General features: G+C 41.0%; 1 protein-coding gene across 1 annotated transcript in view; it reads left to right on the top strand.

Moving 5' to 3' along the window:
- Positions 1-23,252, top strand: part of TRIP11 (thyroid hormone receptor interactor 11) — a 37,518-nt gene that overhangs the window by 3,495 nt on the left and 10,771 nt on the right. Inside the window, exons 3-15 of the mRNA XM_081003486.1 lie at positions 132-242; positions 1,611-1,889; positions 3,179-3,247; positions 3,638-3,803; positions 5,906-6,247; positions 6,791-6,831; positions 7,588-7,794; positions 8,266-11,319; positions 11,871-12,011; positions 12,312-12,505; positions 14,266-14,429; positions 14,890-14,993; positions 15,642-15,741. Coding sequence (XP_080859612.1) covers positions 132-242; positions 1,611-1,889; positions 3,179-3,247; positions 3,638-3,803; positions 5,906-6,247; positions 6,791-6,831; positions 7,588-7,794; positions 8,266-11,319; positions 11,871-12,011; positions 12,312-12,505; positions 14,266-14,429; positions 14,890-14,993; positions 15,642-15,741 — 4,972 coding nt within the window. The remainder of the gene's footprint in view (positions 1-131; positions 243-1,610; positions 1,890-3,178; positions 3,248-3,637; positions 3,804-5,905; positions 6,248-6,790; positions 6,832-7,587; positions 7,795-8,265; positions 11,320-11,870; positions 12,012-12,311; positions 12,506-14,265; positions 14,430-14,889; positions 14,994-15,641; positions 15,742-23,252) is intronic.

Genomic DNA, 23,252 nt, shown 5'->3' on the forward strand with positions numbered 1-23,252 from the left:
CACACTGAAAAAAATAAGACCTGTTCTTAAGCTTGGGCTTCTTGGCATATTTTCAGTACAGTAGAATGTTGGTTTAATTGAATTTAGCATTCTTTTCTTTGACGATTCAGTTTACTTGTTTTCCCCTCTAGAATGAGAGGCTGAAGAAGGCTTATAATGATCTGGAAGAAAAGCATGAAGCAGCAGAGCTTCAAATAAAGCAACAGTCCATAGAATACCGGAATCAGCTACAGCAGAAAGAGGTATAAAGTGACACAGAAATTGTTGTTCAGCAAGGGTGTGTACATTGATTGATTGATTAGATTTCTAAGTTTTCACCCTAAGGGTTGGTGACATGATTCAAGGATTTTGTGTGTATGTGTGCACTACTGTTTCTTTTATTGAAATATAATATTAATGGCTTTTTGTCTGAGAGCCAGTGTGGTGTAGTGGTTAAGAGCGGTAGACTCCTAATCTGGGGAACTGGGTTCGCGTCTCCGCTCCTCCACATGCAGCTGCTGGGTGACCTTGGGCCAGTCACACTTCTTTGAAGTCTCTCAGCCCCACTCACCTCACAGAGTGTTTGTTGTGGGGGAGGAAGGGAAAGGAGAATGTTAGCCGCTTTGAGACTCCTTAAAGGGAGTGAAAGGCGGGATATCAAATCCAAACTCTTCTCTTCTTCTTCTTCTTAAGCTGCACTGGCTACCCACAATTTGCTTACCCAGTCGAATTTTTGTCACTAAACAAATAGGGATAATTGTATCAGCTCTTCATATACTTCTTGAATTGTTTCAGTGCGGTTGGTGGAATTTCAATGAAGGACTAAAACACAGAAATACGTTATGAATGTCATTTTATGTTTGCCCAAATCCCAGAGTGGTTTTCCTTCTCCAGGAGACAGTAGCATAGCATAAACCCTTATCTTAATCCAGAATGCTGTTCCCACGATAGCAGATATATATGTAAACACACATTCTCTCTTTTAAGGCGGAAGAATTACCCTTCATTCTACAGCCATCCACATGGATGCATTGTCTTATGAGCATGATGGATGGGGATGAATCCTTCTGTTCCTCCCCCACAGATACAAGATTGCTGTCCAGATAAGCATATGAACAGGATCTGTGTGAAAAATGTGCTTGTGCAATACCTGTAGTATATCAAGTAGAAAATTCCAGAATTAATTACAGCCATACCTTGGGTTGCGAACGTGATCCATGCCGGAGGCACATTCGCAACCCGCAGCGCCCCGTCTGCGCACACACGTGACGTGATTCGGTGCTTCTGCGCATGCCGTCATTTTGTGGTTTTGCGTGAGCACCGAAACCTGGAAGTAACCCATTCCAGTACGCAATCTGAAACGTGCAACCCGCAGCGTTCGTAACCCAAGGTATGACTGTACTTGAAAGCCGCAGTGTAGAGCTGCTGGTCAAGAAATACTTTGTATGACCAATTTGATACCACTTGTAACCACTGAGTTACATGAGAAAGTTCTTTCCTACTTTATTACATGTACAATCTCTGAAGTCTTCTGCTCAGATGGGAATACTTTTATCAGGTGATAGGTAAATTCTGAGATTATTTGTTCCTTCGTGCTGAATCTTACTTGTAACTGCGTCCTGTCTTTTTAGGTGGAGATCAGCCATCTTAAAGCCAGGCAGAATACACTACAGGAGCAACTGCGGAAGGTGCAGTCAGCTGCTCAGTCAGCACAGTTAGGAGCTGCTGCCTCTCCATCAACCACTCCATCAGCTTCCTTTGTCCCTATGGTTAGACATAGTTCTTCTGGTTTTCAAGGAGATGACATGGACTTTGGAGATGTAATCTGGTCCCAACAAGAAATAAACAGACTATCAAATGAAGTTTCTAGACTCGAATCAGAAGTGGACCATTGGAAACAGATTGCACAGGTGGATCGCTTTCCTGTGTTACAAGTGTTCTGAATTTATAACACTTTTTGAGTTAACTGCTAATAAAGCCCATGCTACAGTCTCTACTGGGGTGGAAGATTTGTCAGGAATTAGATAACTATTCTGGGCTTTTCCGTTAAATGAGATATTGTTGACTTCCTTATTTCTAAAACTGGGTAATCCTTATTAATATATATTATTACATGAATGGCACAAGCATGGTGACAGTGTCCAACTTTCTCTTACAAACCATGGAGTGCAAAGCTCTGCAAGATTGTGGTAGAGCTACGTTTACCCTTGAATGCTTGGGTTGTAAAGCTTTGAAAAGCACACACTTGCTTCATTCAAGCTCTCAGGTGTTGTGGTTTGATGTTTGTGACATGTCAAAGTGGATAGAGATGTACTGTATGTCAACTTTGAATCCTACGTATGCATCTTTGTTCTTTTGACAAAAGGGATCCAAAGCAGATCAGTTGTATGTATTTATTGGAGACATTTTTTTAAAGAAATATAATTCTTAATCTTATATAAATATAATTCTTAATCTTATGGTTGGGTTTAATTCAGCTCAGTCATACTCTGATTATCATAGAATGTTAGAGTTGGAAGGGACCCCAAAGGTCACCTGGTTCAACCCCTTGCAATGCAGGAATCTCAGCTAAAGCATCCGTGACAGATGGCCACCCAGCATTAGACCCATTTAAATCAATGGACGGCTAACTTAAAGACAACTCTAAAATTTTAAAATCTAATAAACTTATGACTGATTTCTGTGTTGCTTCTACTACACACAATTTTTCAAACATTTTGTAGGTGGTATCCGTTGGTAACATTCTTCTTGCACAATGGACTCCCTCTTGTACAAATGACACTTTCCTTCCCTCCCCTACTCCATGGAGCCCTCCATATGTGCCTGGTGGGATTTCTAATAATAATAATAATAATAATAATAATAATAATAATATATTTATACCCTTCCAGCCACTCTGGGTGGCTTCCAACAAAATATTAAAAATACAATAAGACATTAAAACATTAAAAACTTCCCTAAACAGGGCTGCCTTCGGATGTCTTCTAAAAGTGAGGTAGTTGTTTATTTCCCTGACATCTGAGGGCATTCTACAGGGTGGGCTTACGCAAATAGGATTTCCCATTTCAAACATTTAGTGGGTCCCCATTCTCCATCTGCAGCCTCCCACATTCTCCCAAACTCTGCTGCGGATCCCATACGTTTTAGCTGAACATCTTTCAGCATTTTCAAAACTAAAAGTTTTCTCCCTGTTATTTAGTTTTCCAAACCAGAAGGAGCAAATAATACAGATCAGAATGAAATCGGCAAGCTGCAAAATATTATCAAGGTAAGACTATATTTTAATAAATTAGTTCTCCTCTTGCTTTACATTTTCTGTTAATCCTCTTTCAGTTTGTAAACATTCACATAAAACAAGATATTCACATCCTTAACTATAGACAAACTACGATTAAAGATGAGGATGACTATAAATACTGATAGGTTTGTGGTGGAGAAATTATCTGAGTGAATTAAAACAAGATGTTGTGTTGTTTTTTACAAGTAAACTCTGTTGTTATATTGTATATATAGATAACAATATAGATATAAAATGTGTACCATGCCCAAGTCTTCACAAGTCTTGCATGAACTATTGCTCACATTAAAAATACAAGACATAATCTGCATCCTATATCTTAGACAGATGATATAACTTTCTTTAAAATGCACATTTTAGGAGCTAAAACAGAACTTGAGTCAAGAAATAGATGAGCATCAACATGAGCTTTCAGTATTACAGGATGCACATCGTCATAAATTAGCAGAAATAAGCCGACGTCATCGAGAAGAACTGGGTGAATACGAGGAACGAATAGAAGAACTTGAGGATCAATTACAGAAAGGTCTTGTTTATTGGTTTGATGGGAGTTTTAAAATGAATTGTTGGTTATTGTCATTGATTCTAGCTCTTGAGAGAACCAGATATGTATGGCATTCAAGAATACTCTTTATGGTTGCACTGTGTATGACAATTTGCACAGTTATTGGCCTTGGTGCATTTAAATAGGTTGTAAGAACCAATCAAAAGTTCAGAAGAAATTATAATGATGGCTTCCTGGGTATCCTACACTGACTTTTCTGTCTAGATACCTAACCAAGTCTGTGATGGTTTAGGGATCAGTTTTGCCGAGAGGTGGAAAACTTGTTCTCACACACTCCTTATTCAATGTGACATTTAACTCTGGATGCAGCTGGGCGTGATGCTGGCCATAGAGAATGTAAGATAAAATAATAATGTGCAGCCTGATTCTATTCATGTTTACTTGGAAGTAAGTCCCACAAAGTTTAGTGTGGTTTACTCCTCCATCAGCATGCCTTGGCTTACTGTCTTAGATTCCAACCATACAGTAATATACTCATGACAGGATGGAATAAGTTCAGCATCTGTACTAGCTAAATGCCATTTTTATACACACATGCTTTTTAGCATCTGTATTAGGGAAAAGTCATTTTTAAAGTTACCTACATCCAAATCTGTACATTCAGCAGCCACAGAATTCACATAATGACTAGTTTCACAGACACAGTGCAGTTCATCTATAAACACACCCTTTGAACAAACACACCCTTTCTACCTAGCAGGCTCCAAAAGCGTTGGAAGTAGATCCTGGAAATTCCTGTTTCAGCCATCTTTAGGGACTTGATCTAACATGTTGGTAAAGCACAAGCGTCTCAGTCTTTTTAAAAGTGATTTAATAAGAACCTTGTCATTGTCTTATGCTTTGCCTGTCAGCGTCAGCGCCAATTTTTACTATTCATGCATAAAACCAACAGCTTGGGACTAACTCGACTGCTTCCATATGTAGAGCTGGTACTTCTATAGGTGCCACATAATATTAATTCTGCACTTGTGAGAAATAGATCTTTTAGGAATCAGAATAACTGCTCAATTGTAATTGAGCTATGAATGCCAAACAGCGTTAATTAAACCTTTGATTTTTATAATTTATTTTTGACAACATATCTGCTGGAGAAAAAACTGATTTTTCACAGGTTGAAAATACCTGCTATTCCAAAATTATTGTGTTGGATCCAGAGTTATATATATATATAATGGGGCTCATGGAAGGAGTCTTCCCTGCCCCCCCTCCACAGCAGCCCCCTGAAATTGTTCCACTGATGGTCAGTGGGCTATTGGGTTTTCCCGAGCCCCCTAGACCACAGCTTACCTCTTTCTGCATGGCCCTTCCAGCCCCTGATGAAGCATTTTCTGGTGCCTGGTGGTGTGGGAAGGAAAGGCAGACAAGTTTTGTGTTTTCATTTACACTGATCTCCTCTCCGATACCTTTACTTGATATTTCTTGCTGCTTTCCTTATAGAATCTATATAAAAATTTAAATCTCTTAAATCCTACACCAATCTTTAACAATTTCAATTAATCGCTTCACCTCCCTCCCCCACAGCCCAGTACTTCCCTCCACCCGTGTGCAATCTTCTTTACCTACTATTATTTTTGTTATTGTTGTGTTATTCACTTTATTTGTTATTCCATCCTTAATATATTATTATCCTATCTCCTTGCGCCTTATAAACTTTTGCATATTAATTTTTAAGCTCCAGCACCGACTTTTTTCATATATTCCTTAACGCATTCCCACTCTTTATTAATTTTTACTTAATTGGTTTTGCTACATATGCTTTTATTTTGGAGTTGACTGTTTATTTTGGAATTGTTTGTTGTAAAGAATGTATATTATGTGAATAAAATAATAAAGGATGTGCAAAAGAAAAAGAAAATAAAAGATAGGCAGACAAGTTGACTTTTGTCAGCCCCATTATGCATTTTGACTCTGGACCCAACCCATTATTACTATTTCTTTGGCACTTAGATCTTGTGACCGCTATGAGAAAATGCCCATAGAAAAAAGAAATATCTGGGAAAATGCCCATAGAAAAAAGAAATATCTGGGAGATGTTACAGTTGCATTTTTTTTCTACTTTATAGTTGATGCAGCTGCTGACACTTCTTCTGACTGTGACCCACAGAACATTGTGGCTGAATCGACAGCATCGCAGCTGAAGGACTTGCAGGATAAAGTCAAAAGTTTAAGTCAACAACTGTCAGCAGCAGCAGAAGAGAAAAATAGTCTCTTGAAAGAACTTGAATTGGTGAAAATGGAGAAGAGTCAACTAATGCAGGAATATGAAAGACTCAAATCTGATTCCCATAAATTCCAGGCATCTCTTCTTGAAGAACAGACTGATTTAAAAACACAGGTGGAAGTCCAGAAGTCTGCAGTAGAATCGCTACAAGCAGAAGTGCTCCGACTACAGCAAGCACTTCTTGGTATGAAGCCACTGTAATGTTGTCTCTAATCTTATCATGTGTATATAGTTTTAGGACAATCTTGAAATGCACTTCAAAGAGACATATGAAGAAAGCGCTTCTTTATGTGAGGATGGGGGTGGGATTTGGCCATTTTCTCTTCCAGTAGTGTCCTCTCATTTAATGCTACCCCAAAATTCCCCTTGACCCTCAGGAATAAGGCTGCTGCCTGGGAAGGAAAGCTGAGGAGTCTGGTTCCTGGCCTAAGTGTATGAAAATGAATGCTTCTAAGAATATACATATTAGAGATGTGTATGTTGTTATACTGAAATTCATTTGGCTGCCTTGGTTTCTAGCTTATTTCTGAGTGGCTGTCATGAATGATAGAAAATAAATAAACAGTAATTACGCAATTATTTTTAATGCTAGCTTTTTTTTATTTAACTTAGTAGTATGTAAAATTCCAAAATTGTATCTTTGTGATTATAACCTTAGGTGTTGCCTTTGTATTCTTGTATACTTTCCTCTTAAAATGATTGCTGTTATTTTTTATTGTTTTTACAGATGCGGAAAATGAAATAACAAGACTAAAAAAATCAGATCAGGTAAACAAATTACTAAATTCTCATGCTTTTACAAATAACCTTGCATAGTATGAATGTGCTCCAACAGCCACACATGCCCCATGTTGCTCAGTTCTGTGTTAATGCCACTGAGAAACAGGTAAATGTGAACCCAAATGTATGTGAATACCAGGAGGTTGCTGCAGTTTCTCCCATCTCTGTCAGCACATAGTAGTATACTATAACCTCAATGGTACACTGAAGGAGAGAGTATATTAGCACAGTATCTTCAGACCTTACCAAACAATAAATTGACGGGACAAGGCAAGTTAGTAAGCATTTATGTTCATGCTTTCCCTAATTTAAGGTTTGCATCCCCTTAAAGGGGGGCATCTCATGCTTCCAGAATGTTTTAATTTTTGTAATTCCATAAATTCAGAAATATGTTTATTTCCTACAGCTGTGCATGAATTGCAAATACACTTAAATCTTTTAATGTAATAAAAGTGGTTTATGCAATATGAAATATGTGACCAGGCATGGGGTTGTTTCCTAAGCTTCTGTTACAAACTGGACAGGAATAACAGAAATGGTGCCCTCTCTTTTCAGTTGAATAGCTTTGTCTTCCCATTTGGCTAATTTAGTACTTTCAGTCATTAATGTGAATATTGTGTTTTCAATAAATAATTTCAAACCCTCTTTAAAAAGACAAAAAACCCCAACTGATTGATACTCATGAATATTCTCAAATTAATTTTATCCTATTAAATGTAGGGTCTTTTTTCTGTCTAAATTAAGGAAGGGCTTCAAACAAAACTGGAAAGCTTACAACCAACGTGTGAAAGTGATGCATATGTATCGACTCAAGGACAGAACTTAGAGTTAAATCAGTTAAGACAAGACTTGGAAAGGAAAGAACATGAATTTAATGAAAGTATTGCTGAAAAAGAAACATTAATAGCAGAACTAGAAGAATTGGACAAGCAGAACCAAGAAGCTACCCAGGTAATATATTGAATAAACTAAAGAGGTTGGGTGGGTAAGGATATTTATTGTCTGTACTGAAATCTAAAACTATTGGCTGAATCACTTTTATCAGTATTACTCGTCAGTGAATTTGCTTTGTTGTGAAGAGAAATAATGCAGGTTTTCAGAGAATGTTGGATGGAATATATTCGAAATGTTAACATTCCCTGTTAACATGATCAGAGTAGGCCTATAAAAATTAATGGTTATGACTAACTTAGGTTCATTCATTTCAGCGGATCTACTCTTGAGTAAAAGTTAGTTGAATACAACCCTAACTGGTGTTGACATTAATGCTTAATTCAATAACATAATTTCTCTAGTATTTTGAAAAACTAATGATGAAGTGATGGTGATTTTTCCACTCTTCAGGGTGCTTTACGGGTCTGTTTATTTACCATGTATGGGCTTTCTCTACTTTTTAAACATTTGTTTGTGTTTTTATTTTAGCATATGATTATTTTAAAAGAGCAGCTAGCCAAGCAGAATGCAGAAACCGCTAATACTGTCAACCAGCTAAAAATGGACACAGAGTCTGAAAAAAGAAAAACATCGAAGCTAGAAGCTGAGAAGCTGGAAATGAGCAAGGAGCTAGAAGGCCAGAGAGAGAAATTGGATCAGTGTACATTTGCACTTAATGATTTGCACATGACTAAACAACACCTGGAAAACAAAGTAAAAGAGCTAAAAGAACAGCTAAAAACATCCCAGCACTGTAGCTCCAAAAATAAGCAGGAAATAGTAGAATTAAAGAAAAATCTAACACAAAGAGAAGAAGAAATTTCTGTACTCCAAAATAAGTTAAGCAAGATAAGTCCAGAATCTAGCGGGGGAAGTCAAGACTCTAACAGTGGTTTTCACGTTCAATCAGCCAAAGAAAGGGAAGCGGAGATTTCAAAGCTGAATGAGCAAATTTCAGAAAATAAACAAATAAATACAGACTTGGAGAAATGTATTTCAAAGCTTCAGATGGAAAAGGAAAAGCTTCAGATGGCTTGTGAAGAACTGAAACAGCAGTTACAGGAAGCTAGTAGTGAGAAGAGTAAGATCGCTTTTGAAAAAGATACCACGGTGGAAGCTTTGAAACTAGAAAAAAGGCGGCTAGAAAATGAACTAAGCCAAACTGAAAGCCAGTTGTTGGAACAGGCTCATAAATATGAGCAAACCATTGAGGAGCTGTCTAACGCACGTAACATGAATACCACGGTGTTACAGTTTGAACACGAGCGCTTAGTTAAACTCAACCAAGAGAGAGACTTTGAGATAGCAGAACTCAAGAGGAGCATTGAACAGATGGAAGCTGACCATGAGGAAACCAAAGAGATGTTAACGACTAGCTTAGCCGGGCAAAAACAACTGACAGAGCTCATAAAAGAGAAAGAAGTGTTTGTTGAAAAATTTAAAACCAGGGCTTCTGAACTAGAGCAGAAGCATGAAGATTATATTAAGGACTCCAAAAGATTTGACATTTTAAAACAAAGTTTAGAAGAAAAGGAGAAAAGCCTTTCAACCATGAAAGAAGAGAACAATCATTTGAAAGAAGAAATTGAACGCGTGAAAGACCAGCAGAGTAGGTCGTCCTCTTTGGCTGAGCCCAAAACCCTAGATATTATCACTGAACTTGAAGCAGAAGTAACACAATTAACCGTGCATAAAAATAATCTTGAAGACGAGGTAAAAATTAACAAAAGAACGGTTGAGGATCAGAATCAGAAAATGGCCCAACTTCAGCATTCCCTGCAGGAGTACAAAAAGGAGACTGAGGAGTCCAAATTTCAGTGTGAACAAATGAGCATCGCACACAAACAGGTGTGCTTGGAAAAGGATGAGGAAATCAAAAGCTTGCAGCGGACAATAGAACAAATTAAAAACCAGTTGCATAATCAGAGAACAGTCATTCAGCCAGATCCTCCTGATCTCTTTCAAGAAACCAAAGTGCAGACACTTAATGGTGAAAATGGGAATGAGAAGCATGACTTATCTAAAGCTGAAATTGAAAGGCTGGTGAAAGGCATCAAGGAGAGAGAAATGGAGATCAAACTTCTGAATGAAAAGAATGTCTTGCTAAGTAGACAAATTGATCAGCTATCCAAAGATGAAGTTGGCAAGCTCACGCAAATCATCCAAGAGAAAAACTTAGAGATACAAGCTCTCCATGCAAGGGTTTCATCTCCATCTTATGGGCAGGATATTATTTACCTTCAGCAGCAATTACAGGCCTATGCCATGGAAAGGGAGCAAGTGCTGGCAGTTCTTAGTGAGAAGACTAGGGAAAACAGTCAGTTAAGAACAGAATATCACAAGATGATGGACATTGTAGCAGCTAAGGAAGCAGCTCTGAAAAAGCTTCAGGAAGAAAATCAAAAACTAGCCAATGAATTTGAAAACAGCAGCCAAGATATGTCCCGAGAAACTATTAAGAACTTGTCCCGGATAATTCGAGAGAAAGATATTGAGATTGATGCTTTAAGTCAAAAATGCCAAACTTTATTGACCGTCCTCCAGACATCCAGCATGGATGGAGGCAATGAGTTAGGAGGGATTAACAGCAATCAGTTCGAGGAGCTTTTACAGGAACGTGATAATTTGAAACAGCAAGTGAAGAAAATGGAAGAGTGGAAGAAACAAGTAATGACCACTGTCCAAAATATGCAACATGAGTCTGCTCATCTCCAAGAGGAACTGCAAAGACTTCAAACACAGATCTCCATGGATAGTGAGAACAATTCTCAGCTGCAGATAGAGTATAATGGCTTGATTCAAGGCTATGAACAAAATGAGAGAAAGCTGAAAACATTTAGTCAAGAATTAGCACAAGTTCAGCATAGCATAGGAGAGCTGAACAACACCAGGGATTTTATTCTGGGGAAACTTGATATGGTAACACCTCCTCTGCCAGTAAAGTCTACCACCGCTTCACAGTCATCGGAGACTTCCAGCAGTGCTGCTTCTCAGATGTTTACTAGTGACTCCAAACCACTAAATGAGGAACTGGAGCGCATGAGTAAAGCACTGGAAGAAAAAGATTCAACTATCCGAATTCTGCAGGAGAATAATCAGAGGCTGTCGGATGCTATGGCTGCATCATCGGAGATGGAAAGAAAGGGTCAAGAGGGGTCTGAATTTGAGATAAAGCACTTGAAGGAGAAGTGTGATGTCCTTCAGAAGTCACTTAGGGAAAAAGACCTGCTAATAAAATCAAAAAGTGATCAGTTGCTTTCTCTCAGTGAAAACCTTAGTAATAAAGAGAACGAAAATGAACTGCTGAAGCAAGGTATAACTAACCTAAAGGAGAGAACTCTGATTTTAGAAATGGACATCCATAAATTGAAAGAAGAAAATGATAGAATAGTGGCAAAATGCAAGGAGAAAGAAACCGAGTTCAGAGCGCTACAGGAGACTAACCTGCAGTTCTCAATGATGTTGAAGGAAAAGGAATTTGAGTCTAGTTCCATGAAGGAGAAGGCTTTTACGTTTGAAAAACTGTTGAAAGAGAAAGAGCAGGTACGTGATGAGTTGAATTTTTGCTTATTTTGTTCAAGGTCAAAGGGAGAAAGGTGTGATTGCTATTAAGTCATGCAATGCTTATTTTTGTTATCTGGCACAGGGTCCCAATTGCATATGCAGAATTCCAGGAAGGATGTCAATAAGTTTCTAGACATTCTTGCTTAAGAAATGTCTATACTTTTGCAGAGGCTGAAAACTAAGGAACATATTCAGGTCTCCTGAGGAAAAGACCAGTATCAGTTTTTAAATGTCCATATATTTTAGAATGTAAAGTTTGTAAATGAGGAAGATGCAAATTCTAGTGAACATCTGATTTGCAATGCAATCTTATGCAAGTGTACTCAGATGTAAGTCAGTAGTGTTCAGTAGGGGCTTGTGCATAGATAAGTATTTGTGGGGTTCCCAGTCTTAGTTTAATTCTCAAATTTATTACTGTACATCCACATTTATATCCTTTCAAGTCCCCTGGCACATTGCTGCACCTTTAACATTAAAAGAAGATAGATCTTTAAAATGCAATAGCCTCTCTTTATTTTTATTTTTGGAAGGGGAAAGCAGGAGAGCTGAACCAGCTGTTAAATGAAGCAAAATCAATGCAGGAGAAGGCCGTTGCTTTTCAGCAAGAGAGAGATAAAGTCATGTTAGCACTGAAGCAGAAACAAATGGAGACTACTGCTCTACAGAATGAGGTATGCAAGAGTTACCAGTCTTTGGGGGCTTGTGGGCATATTTGCAAACTAAACAAACTGTCAGGGATGTCACAACTACCCCTAATCCAAGTACACACAGCAACCTGGTCTGTAGGTTGCAATATAATGCTCCTTGCAGGTTTATTTGAGGGTGGGGAGGCAGGGGACTCTGGGCACCAGGGAAAGTCTCTGTAGAAACATGTGGCACCATCGAAGGATGAAAATTGAGTGAATGAAAGAGTGGGTAGCTGACGGTGAATAAGAAAAGCTGAAGCAATGTGCCCTCAATTAATTACACAGATACAGCATTTACGTGATAAGGAGCAGCGTCTGAATCAAGAATTGGAGAGATTGCGCAATCACCTTTTAGAAAGGGAAGACACTTCCACACGGGAAGCTTTAGCAGCTGAGGATCGGGAATCTAAGCTTAAAAAGAAAGTCCAGGTTTTGGAAGAAAAGCTGCAGTTTTCATCAACTGCAGTGGAGAATGCCAGGTAATAACTTTGCTTCCTTTAGCCTTATCGGTACCCAGAATCCTAGTCAGCAGCTAGTTTTGTTGAAATGTTTTGTCCAGACATCCTATTGAGATGGGCGATGATGTGAGAGCACCCTTGTATGGTTTTGTCCAGAAGTCCTGATGGCACTTGTGTCTCTTCCTTTGCTCTCTTTCAGAAAGTAATTAAAGTGTCAGTATACTACAGCCATCATGCTCAGACTTTTAACTGCAACACAGGGCCCGCTCATACATTTTTATCATTCTTATTGTTCCCTCCTTCCTGCCTGCCTGCCTGCCTTCCCTCCTTCTCTAAAGGCAAAAGGGAATGCTGGTGGTTTCACTTGTTTTACCTGCCCAGAGTAAGTTATAATTAGGTTAATTGCCTGAAAAGGGGAGGGGGGGGGAGAAATGGTTTGCAAGGGAATTTGAACTAGGGTTGGGTGAAAGTCCTGAAATTTTCAACTAGATCAGGGGTAGTCAACCTTTTTATACCTACCGCCCACTAATGCATCTTTCTTGATGGTAATATTTCCTTACCGCCCACCAGTGCTCGATGGAAGGAGGATTCAGCTTGTGCCCTAGAACCCCCTACCACCCACCTAGAATCCTAAAACGCCCACTAGTGGGCGGTAGGGACCAGGTTGACAACCCCTGAACTAGATGGTGCATCAATAATAGGATAATTCATTCCTTAACGCATGTGGTAGAGAGAGGTGTTTTATTCTTTAGGGTGGGAGCTGAAGGGCCTTGTTTGATCTATACATGCAGTAAAGCACAAGAAAGGCTTTAAGTGCAGGAGGCTTTCGGATTAGACAGAGAACATGAAAGAGGTTTTATAAAATGGTGTCAAGAAAATAGAGAGCAAAAGGGGATTTTCCTTCCTAACACTGGAACTTGCGGCCTGACAATGAAAGTGATTGGCTGATGGATCAGGATGGATCAAAGAAAGCAACAGATCTCATTTATGGAATACTTGCAGATGGTTACTGGCTAGATGATTTGAAAAGCAGCTAAGTGGAACCTCTGTCTTAAGAGGTGAATTGCATCTGACTGCCGGTTGTTGAGGAGCAATAGGAAGAGAGGACCGTTGTCCCCATACCTGGAAGTTCTCAGCTGGCCACTGAAAGAGGCAGGATGCTAGCCTTTAATGTCCCTCTTGGTTTGATGCAGCTGAGCTGTTATGGACTTCTCAACTTCCTCATTCAAATGGCAGAAACATACAAGTGGGGAAGCACTTGCTTTCTCACTGGCCCTTTAAAATTTTTGTACCTTTATTTGTATTTTCCATAAAGTATGCAATCAAAACAATCCAAGAAAAGAAAAACACTTTCTTCTTTAGAACCCAACTTAGTATTTCGTATAATTTATTTAATATCTGACTATAAAAACTGACATTTCTGTTGAGTGATGTCACTTTAATCCCTCTTTTCCCCTGGGTTATATTAAATCTGAGGAGAATGAAATACCTATATATAACTAGAATTGCTTCCAGAAGAGAGTAGTTTGTTTTTCTAACAACAGTCTAACAACAAAATTTGATTAACTTTTTAAAACCTTTTTTGAAAGAAAGAAGAAAAGTATAAACTCTTCTTCCTGCAAAGAATATCTGCAGGAACTGATTTCATGATTATATTTTGAAGCCGAGGTGACAACTGCCAAATATCCAGACCCCTGAAAGATCCAGGGGCAGCAGAAATTAAGGTTTTTTGGTGTGTGTTTTTAAAATAACCTGGTTGATTTTACATATTTTACTTCAAGCCACGAGGCTAGCATGCAGGTGGAATCCTTGCAAGAACAGTTGAACTTTGTTACCAGGCAGAGAGATGAAACTGTCATGCAGCTAACAATTTCTCAGGACCAAGTGAAACAGTATGCTGTGTCCCTGGCCAACCTGCAGATGGTGCTAGAGCAGTTTCAGCAGGGTAAGTTAACTCCTCCAGAAATAAGAGTGCATTCATACTAGCTTATTTAAAAAATATACTTAATAGTATTTTGGTGATAAAACTGAGCTATTCTCCCAGATACAGTGGTGCCTCGCAAGACGAAATTAATCCGTTCCGCGAGTCTCTTCGTCTTGCGGTTTTTTCATCTTGCGAAGCACGGCTATTAGCGGCTTAGCGGCTATTAGCGGCTTTAAGAAAAAGGAAACAAACTCGCAAGAACTCGCAAGACGTTTCGTCTTGCGAAGCAAGCCCATAGGGAAATTCGTCTTGCGAAGCGACTCAAAAAATGCAAAACCCTTTCGTCTAGCGAGTTTTTCATCTTGCGAGGCATTCGTCTTGCGGGGCACCACTGTATCTGCTCTTCATAATTAGGTTTCTGTTTTTTAAAACACACACACATATATATCTAAAAGTAAAAGCGTACATATTTTATTTTTAGAAGAGAAAGCTATGTATTCAGCTGAGCTACAGAAACACCAAAGGCAGACTGAAGAATGGAAGAAAAAAGTAGAGCAACTAGAAGATAAAGTAGTTTCGTTGCAGGTAATGTTGAAATGGTTCTATAATGCAGCCTCGTTTCTTGGCAAACAACCACAGCAGCAGCGGACAGATGCGAAAGGGTGGAAGGCAGCAGAAATAAGATACTAGATTATTGCTGTAGAAAGGTATGAGGAAATATTGGGGGAAAGGATTTGAGAGAGGAATAGAATCTGCCTGATCATGTCGTTGAATATTTTCTGCAAGCCAAGACCAACCAAAATTCTTCCCATAGGTGAGGAACATGATTTTTGGAAAGGTGTATGCCTTGAGAGTTTGCAAATAGGTGGTAGACCTGCAGTAAATCAAACTGCAGTCACAATTTTATATAAATCAAGGGTCATGCAGTGAGGTGAAGTGAACTATTTAAGGCCATCCCAGCAGGTGTAGAATACAAGACCCAGAGTCCTTAGTAAGATGCCAAAAATTACGTTCCGCTCTATTAATCACATATGGTAAGAATTCACCCATTTTGGTGGCATCGCTCAAGGAATATAATGCTTAAAGGAAACTTTAAAAAGTTTGACCTAAGTTATACTGGTATGTATGTGTTTAATCCATTTGGCTAGCCTGATTTTAAACTCTGTTGTGCTGTATTGATGGCATAGTTATCGCAGTATATGGTTGCTATGGATGATCTACCTCATCTTACAGGAAAACCTGGAGGAAGCAAATGCAGCATTAGAATCTGCATCAAGGCTAGCAGAGCAGCTGGATCTTAAAGAGGATCAAATTGAGGACCTTAAAAAACAAGGTAACAGAACTCGGTCGCAATGCACCAAAACCGGAAGATATCTGTGTTGGCCGATAAGAAAAAATTATAAAATCCATTTTGGTGGCAGTGCCTTTTACTAAGCTGACAAAAATGTCACAAAACAGTGTGCAAGCTTTCGAGACCTCCAAAATTCTTCATCAGACTAGATTGTAAACAGGAGGCCTTGGTGAAAACTGAAGCCTGCATAACACCAACAGAGCCTCATTTGAATGTCTGCTTCCTTCTCTCACATTCCATTAACACTGCAGCTCCACCGGTGCATTGGACTGTGCAGCATGCAATGGAGCTTCTTCATCTTTTGTCCCCTTCAACCTCCCTTGCATTCTCAAAATCAACTCTAGAGGGTTAAGAGACCCTCTGGAGCAGATTCGGGGTGGGGGGAAAGGAAATGTCAATCTTCTTGTACCAGTGGAACCCCACTGGTACAGCACTGGATGCAGCCCTTAGACTTTTGCCAAATGCAGACAAGTGGTTTCACCCCCCTCCTCACCAGTTTTTATTCTGCATCTCTGGAGTTACTAAAGCCAGCTGCTTACTGGGTCTCTCTCCGTCGTAAGGTAAAACACACAGGATCCTGGGCAAGTGGGAGAAAGAACAAATACAAGCTAGGCAAAAGTAGATCAATTTTTGGTGGTGTACTAGATGGTGGGGGACTGGGGGACAACAGAAGCCAGATTGAGTAGGTTTACCCAGCAGTTGGAGTTCCAAATGCAGCTCTATATCATATAGATATACATATACATAATAAAAAAATTCCTTCCAGTAGCACCTTAGAGACCAACTAAGTTTGTCATTGGTGTGAGCTTTCATGTGCATGCACACTTATCTGAAGAAGTGTGCGTGCATATGAAAGCTCATACCAATAACAAACTTAGTTGGTCTCTAAGGTGCTACTGGAAGGAATTTTTTTATTTTGTTTCGACTACGGCAGACCAACACGGCTACCTACCTGTAATTATATACATATACATACACAAACACTTATACATATAAATATACATATACGTATGTAGCCATTTTTGTGTGCACCTGAACATAAATGTTACTCTTAACTACTCAACAGAAAAGTTTGCCAGAAATTCAACAATATTGCAAGGGTGAACTTTTAGCTATTTGGTGATTCAATCTAGGAAAACACCAGTGGAGTTTTCCACTGCAGCCTCCTGTGCCCCCTAGATATCTGCTTTTGCAGGCCAAGGGTGCCTTTGAAATGACATGGGATTGAGACCCCAGGAGTTGGAATGGTAGGCAGCATGGAGATCACCGCACAAGTGCCTTTCCAATCACACAAGGTTTTGGATCTATATTATCCTATATTCCTCATGTTAAGAGATTTCAAAGTTCCCACTTTTAAATCAGTCATTTAACTAAATTGCAAGTGGTTCAACTAATACCTGCCTAGAAGGTGGAAGGTTCCCCAATGGGACCAACATTCCCAGAGAGAAAAAAGTGCCATTGTCAGAATGAGCATACTGGAGCAATGTGTAATTGTAGAGAAGGGATGGTGAACTGCTGCCTTGGGGTATTCACATGCTGTGTTGTGTGTTCGAACAGGGAAGAGAGACTGACAGCCTGCCATGGCTTCACCTGATTTGCGGTCTCTGGTTTGGCTCTCATTTTTCCAGTTTCCCTGGATGGGCGGGGTATAAATAATAAAATATTATTATTATATTTTTTCTTAGCTATATTCACTTGAACATGTGCAGTCCTTGATAACAACAGTGGACTATATTCCAGAGATGTTATAATTGTATTGGCTGTAGCCCCCCTCCACAGCTAAACAGCAGTGGAATACCATGGGCCTTTTTTTTGAATGAACTATGAGCAGAATCGAAATAGGAGATATATGGGGATAATAATAAATGGCCTACCTTACAGAGTTGCAAAGATTACTGAGCTAATGTGCACAAAAATGTTTTCAGCATCTTCAAGCCTAATGTAGAAGCCATTTCATGGATCACTGCCTTGCCAAAGAAGGGCAGTGCCAAAGAATTCTCCAACTGCCGCACAATTGCACTCATTTCACACGATAGTAAGGTTATGCTTAAAATTCTACAAGGCAGGCTTAAGCAGTATGTGGACCAAGAACTCCCAGAAGTGCAAGCTGGATTTCGAAGGGGCAGAGGAACCAGAGACCAAATTGCAAATATGCGCTGGATTATGGAGAAAGCTAGAGAGTTCCAGAAAGACATCTACTTCTGCTTCATTGACTATGCAAAAGCCTTTGACTGTGTCGACCACAGCAAACTATGGCAAGTTCTTAAAGAAATGGGAGTGCCTGATCACCTCATCTGTCTCCTGAGAAATCTCTGTGTGGGACAAGAAGCTACAGTTAGAACTGGATATGGAACAACTGATTGGTTCAAAATTGGGAAAGGAGTACGACAAGGCTGTATATTGTCTCCCTGTTTATTTAACTTTTATGCAGAATTCATCATGCAAAAGCCTGGGCTGGATGAATCCCAAGCCGAATTAAGATTGCCAGAAGAAATATCAAAAACCTCACATATGCAGATGACACAACCTTGATGGCAGAAAGTGAGGAGGAATTAAAAAATCTTTTAATGAGGGTGAAAGAGGAGAGCACAAAATATGGTCTGAAGCTCAACATCAAAAATACGAAGATCATGGCCACTGGTCCCATCACCTTCTGGCAAATAGAAGGGAAAGAAATGGAGGCAGTGAGAGATTTTACTTTCTTGGGCTCCATGATCACCTCAGATGGTGACAGCTGCCACGAAATTAAAAGACGCCTGCTTCTTGGGAGAAAAGCAATGACAAACCTAGACAGCATCTTAAAAAGCAGAGACATCACCTTGCCGACAAAGGTCTGTATAGTTAAAGCTATGGTTTTCCCAGTAGTGATGTATGGAAGTGAGAACTGGACCATAAAGAAGGCTGATTGCCAAAAAATTGATGCTATTGAATTGTGGTGCTGGAGGAGACTCTTGAGAGTCCCATGGACTGCAAGAAGATCAAACCTATCCATTCTGAAGGAAAACAGCCCTGAGTGCTCACTGGATGGACAGATCCTGAAGCTGAGGCTCCAATACTTTGGCCACCTCATGAGAAGAGAAGACTCCCTGGAAAAGACCCTGATGTTGGGAAAGATTGGGGGCACAAGGAGAAGGGGACGACAGAGGACGAGATGGTTGGACAGTGTTCTCAAAGCTACCGGCATGAGTTTGACCAAACTGCAGGAGGCAATAATAATAATAATAATTTATTATTTGTACCCCGCCCATCTGGCTGGGTTTCCCCAGCCACTCTGGGCGGCTTCCATAGAAACCAAAAATACAGTAAATATCACAGATTAAAAACTTCCCTGAACAGGGCTGCCTTAAGATGTCTTCTAAATGTCAGGTAGTTATTTATCGCTTTGACATCTGATGGGAGGGCGTTCCACAGGGCGGGCGCCACTACCGAGAAGGCCCTCTGCCTGGTTCCCTGTAGCTTTGCTTCTCGCAGTGAGGGAACCGCCAGAAGACCCTCGGCGCTGGACCTCAGCGTCTGGGCAGAACGATGGGGGTGGAGACGCTCCTTCAGGTATACTGGGCCGAGGCCGTTTAGGGCTTTAAAGGTCAACACCAGCACTTTGAATTGTGCTCGGAAACGTACTGGGAGCCAATGTAGGTCTTTCAAGCCCGGTGTTATGTGGTCTCGGCGGCCGCCCCCAGTCACCAGTCTAGCTGCCGCATTCTGGATTAGTTGTAGTTTCCGAGTCACCTTCAAAGGTAGCCCCACGTAGAGCGCATTGCAGTAGTCCAAGCGGGAGATAACTAGAGCATGCACCACTCTGGCGAGACAGTCCGCGGGCAGGTAGGGTCTCAGCCTGCGTACCAGGTGGAGTTGGTAGACAGCTGCCCTGGATACAGAATTGACCTGCGCCTCCATGGACAGCTGTGAGTCCAAAATGACTCCCAGGCTGCGCACCTGGTCCTTCAGGGGCACAGTTACCCTATTCAGGACCAGGGAGTCCTCCACACCAGCCCGCCCCCTGTCCCCCGAAAACAATACTTCTGTCTTGTCAGGATTCAACTTCAATCCATTAGCCGCCATCCATCCTCCAACCGCCTCCAGGCACTCACACAGGACCTTCACCGCCTTCACTGGTTCTGATTTGAAAGAGAGGTAGAGCTGGGTATCATCTGCATATTGATGGACACCCAGTCCAAATCCCCTGATGATCTCTCCCAGTGGCTTCATATAGATGTTAAAAAGCATGGGGGAGAGGACGGAACCCTGAGGCACCCCACAAGTGAGGGCCCAGGGGTCTGAACACTCATCCCCCACCACCACTTTCTGAACACGGCCCAGGAGGAAGGAGCGAAACTACTGTATAACAGTGCCCCCAGCTCCCAGCCCCTCTAGACGGTCCAGAAAGATGTTATGGTCGATTGTATCAAAGGCCGCTGAGAGATTCAGCAGAACCAGGAAACAACTCTCACCTTTGTCCCTAGCTCGCCGGAGATCATCAACCAGCGCGACCAAGGCAGTTTCAGTCCCATGGTGAGGCCTGAATCCCGATTGGAAGGGATCCAAATGGTCCGCATCCTCCAGGCGTGCCTGGAGTTGTTCAGCAACCACGCGCTCAATCACCTTGCCCAAGAATGGAAGATTTGAGACTGGGCGATAGTTGGCCATACTGGCCGGGTCTAAAGATGGTTTTTTAAGAAGCGGTTTAATGACCGCCTCTTTAAGCGGATCTGGGAATGTTCCCTCACAGAGGGAAGCATTCACCACTCTGCAGAGCCCATCGCCCAGCCCTTCCCTGCTTGCTTTTATTAGCCAGGATGGGCAAGGATCAAGGAGACAGGTGGTTGGTTTCACGCATCCAAGCAGCCTGTCCACATCCTCGGGGGTAACGGATTGAAATTGATTCCATGCAACTTGACCAGACAGAGCTCTAGCACTCTCCCGCCCCGGCCCTGCTCCCACGGTGGTGTCTAGCTCCTTCCGAATATGAGTGATTTTATCTGCAAAAAACTTTGCAAAATCGTTGCAGGAGATCTTGGGGTCTTTACAAGGCCCCGGTGGTAAAGGTGGTTCCGTTAAATTGCGAACCACCTGAAAGAGTCTCCTGCTACTATTTTCTGCAGATGCAATAGAGGCGGTGAAGAAAGTCTTCTTCCCCGTCGCTATCGCCACTTGGTAGGCTTGACGTTGAGCTCTAACCTGTGTCCGATCAGATTCGGAGTGAGTTTTCTGCCACCGACGCTCTAGCCGTCTCAGTGATTGTTTCATCGCCCTCAGCTCCAAAGAAAACCACGGGGCTGTCCGGGCTCCATGCAATCGGAGAGGGCACTTCGGAGCCAGACAGTCGATAGCCCTGGTTAACTCCGCATTCCAGCGGGCCACCAGGGAATCAGCTGAAAGGCCATCAACATGGGCTAAAGCATCCCCTACCACTCTCTGGAAACCATTTGGATCCATTAAGTGGCGGGGGCGGACCATCCGAATTGGTCCCACCTCCCTGCAGAGGGGAAGGGTCGCGGAGAAGTCCAGTTGCACCAGGAAGTGATCTGACCATGGCACTTCTTTTGTTTCACTTTTACTTAGTGTCAGATCACCCACGTCACTAGAGGTGAACACCAGGTCTAAGGCATGTCCATGACTATGAGTTGGGCCAAACTTATTCAGGGACAGCCCCATGGAGGCAGTGGAAGACAGGAGTGCCTGGCACGCTCTAGTCCATGGGGTCACAAAGAGTCGGACACGACTAAACAACAACAGAAGCCATTTTGGCATATAAGCTATATGTGTGTGTTTTGTTGTTGTTTGGTTGTTTAGTCGTGTGTGCTATGTTACTAAGTATTGTGGAGCCACAGTGAAGTTAAATGCTGTTTTTCCCCGGAGAGGGCTCATGAATTTGCTTTTCCAAAAACAATTAGAGTCTCTGATTTGCTTACAAATTCACTCACGTGCCAACAATAATGTAAATTGTAAAATTAAGGTGCCCTCCTTCCCCGCTGTGCCTTGTACGCATAAATCCAATCTACAGAATCTCATGTTGGGTTTGCTTACAATGTAAGCTTCCTTGGCCGGGGGGGCGGGGGGGGCGGTAAGAACGCCAAAGTTTTGATTAAATGTTTTTGTAATGTATTTTCTTTAACACTCAACTTGGCCAGACAGTAGAAGGATTTGCCAGGAGAAACCTTTTTTCTTTCTTTTTTAACAAAGAAAGCGGTAATTGTTTTTGCCTTGTGACAGAATTTGAAATGATATATAAGCCAGTTTAAGATTAATGGTTTCTTGATAGGACAGGCCAATGGTATTAATAGGGACTTCTTTTTTAGCAAAACATAGTTAAGGCTCTTTTTGTGGGAAAATTATTTATAACTTAGTCGTGCCTTCTCATAATAGGTGCTGGAGAATATAATCAGCCAATCCAAACATACTGCCAAACCCTATGGATCCTTCATCATGCAAATCTATAATTGTGTCTCCCTTCTGGCCTTTGAGGCTTTCATGTTATGGGGAGTTACTTTTTTATTTTAATGTGATGCTCCATTAACCATTGGATTTGCAAAAATAGTCCTTGGAGTTCTGTCAGGTCCCTGCGGCCTGCTCTTTTGAATGTATCTGAGTAACAAGGCACGACCTAAGGGTAGTAGCACTTGTGCACATTTCTGGAGACTGGTTCACACAAGGTAGTCCCCATGCAAATCACATCAGTCCTGTGAGCAAGGCTGTGCAAAAATGCTGCTGCAGTATCTGTTAAGCTGGCTGAGAGTGTTAAGCAATTGATCTTTGTTTCAGTTTTTGGCCTACCTTATTCTTGATGGTTCAGGGCTGATGACCTTTACAGATGCTCCAAATTTTGTATTTTTAATCAGTGTTGAGATGGTTGAGATGCTGAATTTGGAATGTCTTCAGGAGAGAATATCCTCCAGGTCACACCAGTCTTCTCTTTGCTGCATTGTCTGGTTGTTTTCTTTGTTCTTTGTTGGGGGGGGGGGGCTGGGAGAAAAATGTAACTGTAATTTTTAAAGACTTTTAAAAATCATGCTTCCCAGTTAGGCAAGGAGTCTCAAAAGATATAAAAGCTCTTAGAGGATTCATCTTATGTTTGAAGTGGTGTTTTTTTTTAACAGACTAAAAGACTTCACCTTCCTCATCTATTGAGGGTGTAAAGAAATTTGGCCATGGCAAATCAGCAGCCACATTGCAATAAAACTATTATATTTACCCCTTGATTATATAAACATTGCCCTAAATTCCAGCTGTGTGACTGCAGTCTGGATTTTTACAGCTGAAGTAGGATAATGTCACGTAAAGAGCACACTGCATCCTGCAACCAAATATCAAAGTGCTACATGTTTATTCCTCCTTTTTACCTTTTGAAATGCCCTGCTGGAATTGGCACACACAACTTCTTGCAGTAATCAGATAGTGAACTAAATTGGCTGGCTGGTCAAATATTCAGTAAAATAACTTTGTCGGTAGCAGCTTTTTTTATACCATTATGATGCCGTTTGTTAACAAGGGCA

This window comes from Podarcis pityusensis (assembly GCF_964106645.2).
Source record: "Podarcis pityusensis genome assembly, chromosome: 1".
NCBI lineage: Eukaryota > Metazoa > Chordata > Lepidosauria > Squamata > Lacertidae > Podarcis > Podarcis pityusensis.